General features: G+C 38.7%; 2 protein-coding genes across 3 annotated transcripts in view; one reads left to right on the top strand and one right to left on the bottom strand.

The window, feature by feature from the left end:
- Positions 1–3,125, bottom strand: part of LOC106878466 (pre-mRNA-splicing factor ATP-dependent RNA helicase PRP16) — a 70,456-nt gene extending 67,331 nt beyond the window's left edge. The window contains exons 1-2 of the mRNA XM_052974133.1: positions 2,402–3,125; positions 377–636 (exon numbers count right to left, since the gene is read on the bottom strand). Of these exons, the coding sequence (XP_052830093.1) occupies positions 377–636; positions 2,402–2,670 (529 nt within the window). The 5' untranslated portion in view covers positions 2,671–3,125. The remainder of the gene's footprint in view (positions 1–376; positions 637–2,401) is intronic.
- A 220-nt stretch (positions 3,126–3,345) lies between these two features.
- LOC106878479 (leucine-rich repeat-containing protein 69) overlaps positions 3,346–4,785 on the top strand; it is an 11,155-nt gene continuing 9,715 nt past the window's right edge. For both annotated transcript variants that reach the window (XM_014927697.2, XM_014927698.2), the window contains exon 1: positions 3,346–3,553. In XM_014927697.2, the coding sequence (XP_014783183.1) occupies positions 3,377–3,553 (177 nt within the window). In that variant the 5' untranslated portion in view covers positions 3,346–3,376. The remainder of the gene's footprint in view (positions 3,554–4,785) is intronic.

The following is a 4,785-nucleotide window of genomic DNA, read 5'->3' as shown; positions in this document are numbered from 1 at the left end:
TATATATACATACACATATATATATACATAAACATATACATACACATCTGTAGTGTAATATATGGATTCACAGAATCATGTGGCTATCACCTCCCTCAAAACTAGCCCACATTTTCAGTTGAGGAGTCTTGTCTCACGAGTAACTTGGTGATATCACTAGTGTCAATGCTACATAAAAAAACTCCCACACACTGTGAAGTGGTTGGCATTCGGAAGTGCATCCAGCCAAAGAAACCAAGCCAAGGCAGACATTGGTGCAGTCCTCTGGCTTGCCAGCTCCAGGTGAACTGTCCAACCGATGCCAGCAAAGAAAACAGACATTAAATGGTGACACTGATAATAAAGAGAACAAATCAAATGGTCAGATTCTACTCACGAGAACTTTTATGATGGTCTCGATGCCTGCTTCGCTCTCGTTCATCTCTGTCTCGGTGCTTGGAGCTTTTATCTCGATCGCTTTTCCGCTGCCAACTTCGAGACTCATTCTCCGATGTTTCACTCCTATGCTTCTTGCTGTCTTTTGATGATGCAAAAACCCCACGCTCTCGATGATGACGACTTTTGATCTTTTCCTTTGCTACAGTATTGACACCCCCGGGATGTGATGGGGTCTCATCTCGTGGAGCACGATAATGTCTGGTCAGGTATTAATAGTAATTAATTAATTAAACCATCAAAATAATAATAACAAACATGCTATGGTGTGTGTGTCTCAATAACATATAAAAGTGTTTGAGAGAAATTTGACTATGATTTCTAACAGACAGAGTAACCACATAAAGTCTCCACACTGGCTACACTTTAACACTCTCACAAAAAATCATCATTGGGGAGAAACATGAAAGCACTCAACATGTCCTGGTTTTCAAACAGTGCAGATAACACAAGAGATGACTTAAAAAGCATAACAACTAAGCCCCTTTGCATCCCCTGCCTCTGTCTTTTCTACCAGTAATACAGTAGCCCATGTTCTCCAGCTCCACTCAAGCATCCCTGACTTATTCAGCTCTCTATTCCAATCATTACCTGTATTGCGTCTGCTTCTCAATTTTGCATTAACCATTTTCACCAGTCCTTTTTCTCCAAAATGCCATCCAACTGGACTTCCCTTCCTGCAACTACCTATTTACAGCTGTTCACAAACATCAATGGCATTGATCTCAATGGTCTAGAGAGCCCATAAAGGCCATAGCCCTTCCTCTGGACAAAGCACAAATATGCAAATTAATCTATCCATCACAGTAGAAGCATAGTTGCTGACTGCTTTATATAGAAGCTGAACAGTCAATGCTATTAACTGGGAAAAGAGATGGGGTAGGTCTTCCCTGACAAAAAATCAACAAATTATAAAACAGTCTGTCAGGAGACACATTGCTCTTTTTGTTCCACAACAGCATAGAAGGAATGTTTTACATTCTTGTGTAAATCTTTATCATAGCTGATTGCTTTCTAACATCATCATCCTTTGAAATCCGTTTTCCATGCTAGCAAGCTTGAGAGCAGCACCAGGCACCAATTGTCTGTTTTGGCATGGTTTTTATGGCTGGTGACATCAGCACAAGTACTTTGTGGCACTAGCATGGGTACTTGATACATGGCACCAGCACAGGTGCTTCATTCATAGCACCATGAAAACCATCAACTCAAAACCACACGGCTATGTCAGTTAAAAACAGAAAAACATATATCCCTCAGTCAGCTTGATCAAGTAAAATCTATGATTAAAGACATTCCAGCCGTGATCATCCAATTTCTTTATTAGTCTATATATTTCTCACACACGTGCAGGCATGAAAATGTGATTAAGAAGTTCACTTAGCAATCACATGGTTTCGAGTTCAGTCCTACTGCATGGCAAATTGAGCAAATGTCATCTACTAAGGCCATGGACCAACCAATGCCTTGTGAATGAATTTGAAACTGTGTGGAAACCCGTCGTATACATGTATATATAAATGTGTGTATGTGACTGTATGTATCTTTGTTTATGTTGCCCTATCGCTTGACAACCGGTGATGGTTTGTTTACATCTCCATAACTTAGCGGTTCGACAATAAAAGACCAATAAAACAAGTACTAGACTTAAAAAAATAAGTACTGGGATTGCTGTTTGACTAGGTCCACCGCAAAGCGGTACTTCAGCAAGCCTGCATCCCAATGATTGAAAACTAGTGTATCGCATATGAATACATTGTCCAATGTGTTGGGGGGGGGGGGGTTAAGGCATAAAAGTATGTTTTATAGGAAACTTGGTTGCTATTTGTAGCCAGTTGAGGGACCACACTGAGACTTGCTCATCAATCAACGCGTTTGCAGAATGGTGGAAAGTGATGATTCCATCACCCAAACTTACAAACACAGAATTTCTGTATACATAAATACAAAGAACGAGTAGACATACCTCTCTTTATGGGATTTCGATCTTATTTCTTCAATATTTCCTTTGGGACTCTTCTCTTTTGATTCTTCTGTATCTCCGTGGTCATGGACTTTACGCTTTTGGGCAGCCAGTCTGTCGAGACCCAAGAGGGATACACCTGGTTTTTGAAACTTGAACGAAGTGTCAGTGGAAGAAGGGCTTTTCTTCATCACAACCAAACCCCCAACTTTTTCACTGCTGCCTTCCAAACGATGAATAGATTCATCGTCTATGAAGCTAAGATTAGCCATCTTCAGAAGATAGATGCGAATCGAGAACTTGATCAGTCGATGGTTCGTTAAGTATACTAGTTTTTAAAAATTACTCTTTTTGTCTAATAATTTCTAAAACAGATTGGTAAAAAGGAACGTTGTGACGTTCACACTTTTCCCAAGGACATTAGCAACTTTAATGGAGTGAATACACAATATCTGAATAGCAAATTCGGGATTGCCGGGAGTTCTCAGTTCCTAATAAGCGGCGTTCCACGATGTTTGTATACAAATTGTATACAAAAATTGATTTACACGGTTATATCAGACGGTGAATATCAAGTCATTTTGAGCAGCGAAAATGTAAGTACAAATAAATATAATTTTCAAACCTCTACTGTCAGTTTTCTGAAGCGTTTTCTGTCTAAATGGGGAAATAAAAACACTCCAAATAACGACATTGCGCCATGTTGTTTTTTTTTTTTTCTGTTTCAGAAGTTATAAACACCGCTAATAAAGCTAGTATTACTTTCGTCTTTTTACTTTCGTTATTGAAAACACTTTAAATTTTTAAATCAAATTTAGCAATGATTAAATGTAATAAAAAATAAATAATCTTGATCCAAATTTATATTTCTTTCCTATTGGTTTCTTACTTTTTTCTCTTTCACGCTACTTAATAAATACGAAAACAATTGGTTTCTCAAACCTCACACCATTGCCACGGAGACACAAAAGCGTCAAAATGGTAACTCCAATAATTGGACGTATCTTAAATAGCCGTAGTAAAACACTCGATTTGTCACAAAAACATTTGAGAAAGTGTCCAGACATGATATGTCAGCTACCTAAACTAGAGAAAGTTATACTGACAAACAATGAGCTGAATGAACTTCCAGACGATTTCGGAAACATAAAACAAGTGAGAAAAAAAAAAAAGAAATCAAAACATTTAAGTGAATTTTTATCATTCCTTTAGTCATTAAACCATCTCCACTAATTAAGGCATTACATCACATTGTCGTCCACATTGTATGATGTTTATTTCTCCAAAAATCTGTTTTTTCTGCCACGGAAATAGAAATGAGTGTCGTTTTTGTTGTTCAATACCAGATTATCCCACATTGAGCAGGAATAAGATGAAAGGTGCTCCAGCCATGATCATTCACATTTTCATTCATACAGGTTTGTCCTTTACAGATGCTGGTAACACATAAAATGCACTCATGCTGGTACTATGTAAACATACCTGTGCTAGTGGCACATAAAAAGCACCCAACACACTCTGTAAAGTAGTTGGCATTAGGAAAGGCATCCAGCCATAGACACCATGCTACAACAGACAACTGGAGTCTGGACAGTTCCTCAGCTGGCCAGCTCCTATCAAACTGTCCGACACATTCCAGCATGTAAAATGGATGTTAAATGATGATGATGGTGGTGGTGATGGTGATGATGATGATGATTAAGAATGAGAAATGTCCTCCCATTTTTAAAAAGTGAGATGTAATCATAGAAACAGACATGGAAACTTCTGTATCAACTTCTCTTCATAACTGGGAATTACTGCTGCAATATACAGGGTGTGATGAATAAATTGGCATCTAAATTATGCAAAAAGGAAAATAACACTGACATCTCATTTTAACAGATATTTACCAAAATTACATGAAAATATCTTGAAATACTAAACAATAAATTTATTCAATAAATCACCATTGGCTTCAAATACAGTCTCCAGATGACTTCAGAATCTCCTGCAACTCTTCCTTGTTTAAGTTGGTGAATGTTGCCATAATCCTTGCCTTCAGTTCATTTTTGGTGTTACAAAGAGTTTTGTTGGTCTCTTGCTCAACTGCATCCCACACATAATCATTAAGGGGGTTGCAGTCTGGGGAGTTAGGTGGCCAGATGTTAGGGGTGATGTGGTTGCAGAAATTGTCTGACAGCCATGACTGGGTTCTCTTGCTTGTGTAGCATGGTGCAGAGTCCTGTTGCCAAACATAGGGTCTTCCAGCAGCCACTCTCTTGACCCAGGGCAGCACTACCTCTTCCAGGCACTTGATGTAGGTCTCCATGTTGAGTATGAGGCCATGTGGGAAGATGAATGGAGGCATAACATTGCCATTACGAGTGATGACTCTGAACACCTTG

Source organism: Octopus bimaculoides, chromosome 17, assembly GCF_001194135.2.
Source record: "Octopus bimaculoides isolate UCB-OBI-ISO-001 chromosome 17, ASM119413v2, whole genome shotgun sequence".
Lineage (NCBI taxonomy): Eukaryota > Metazoa > Mollusca > Cephalopoda > Octopoda > Octopodidae > Octopus > Octopus bimaculoides.
Note: the sequence above shows the minus strand (reverse complement) of the source record. Positions and strands in the feature narration are given on the sequence as shown.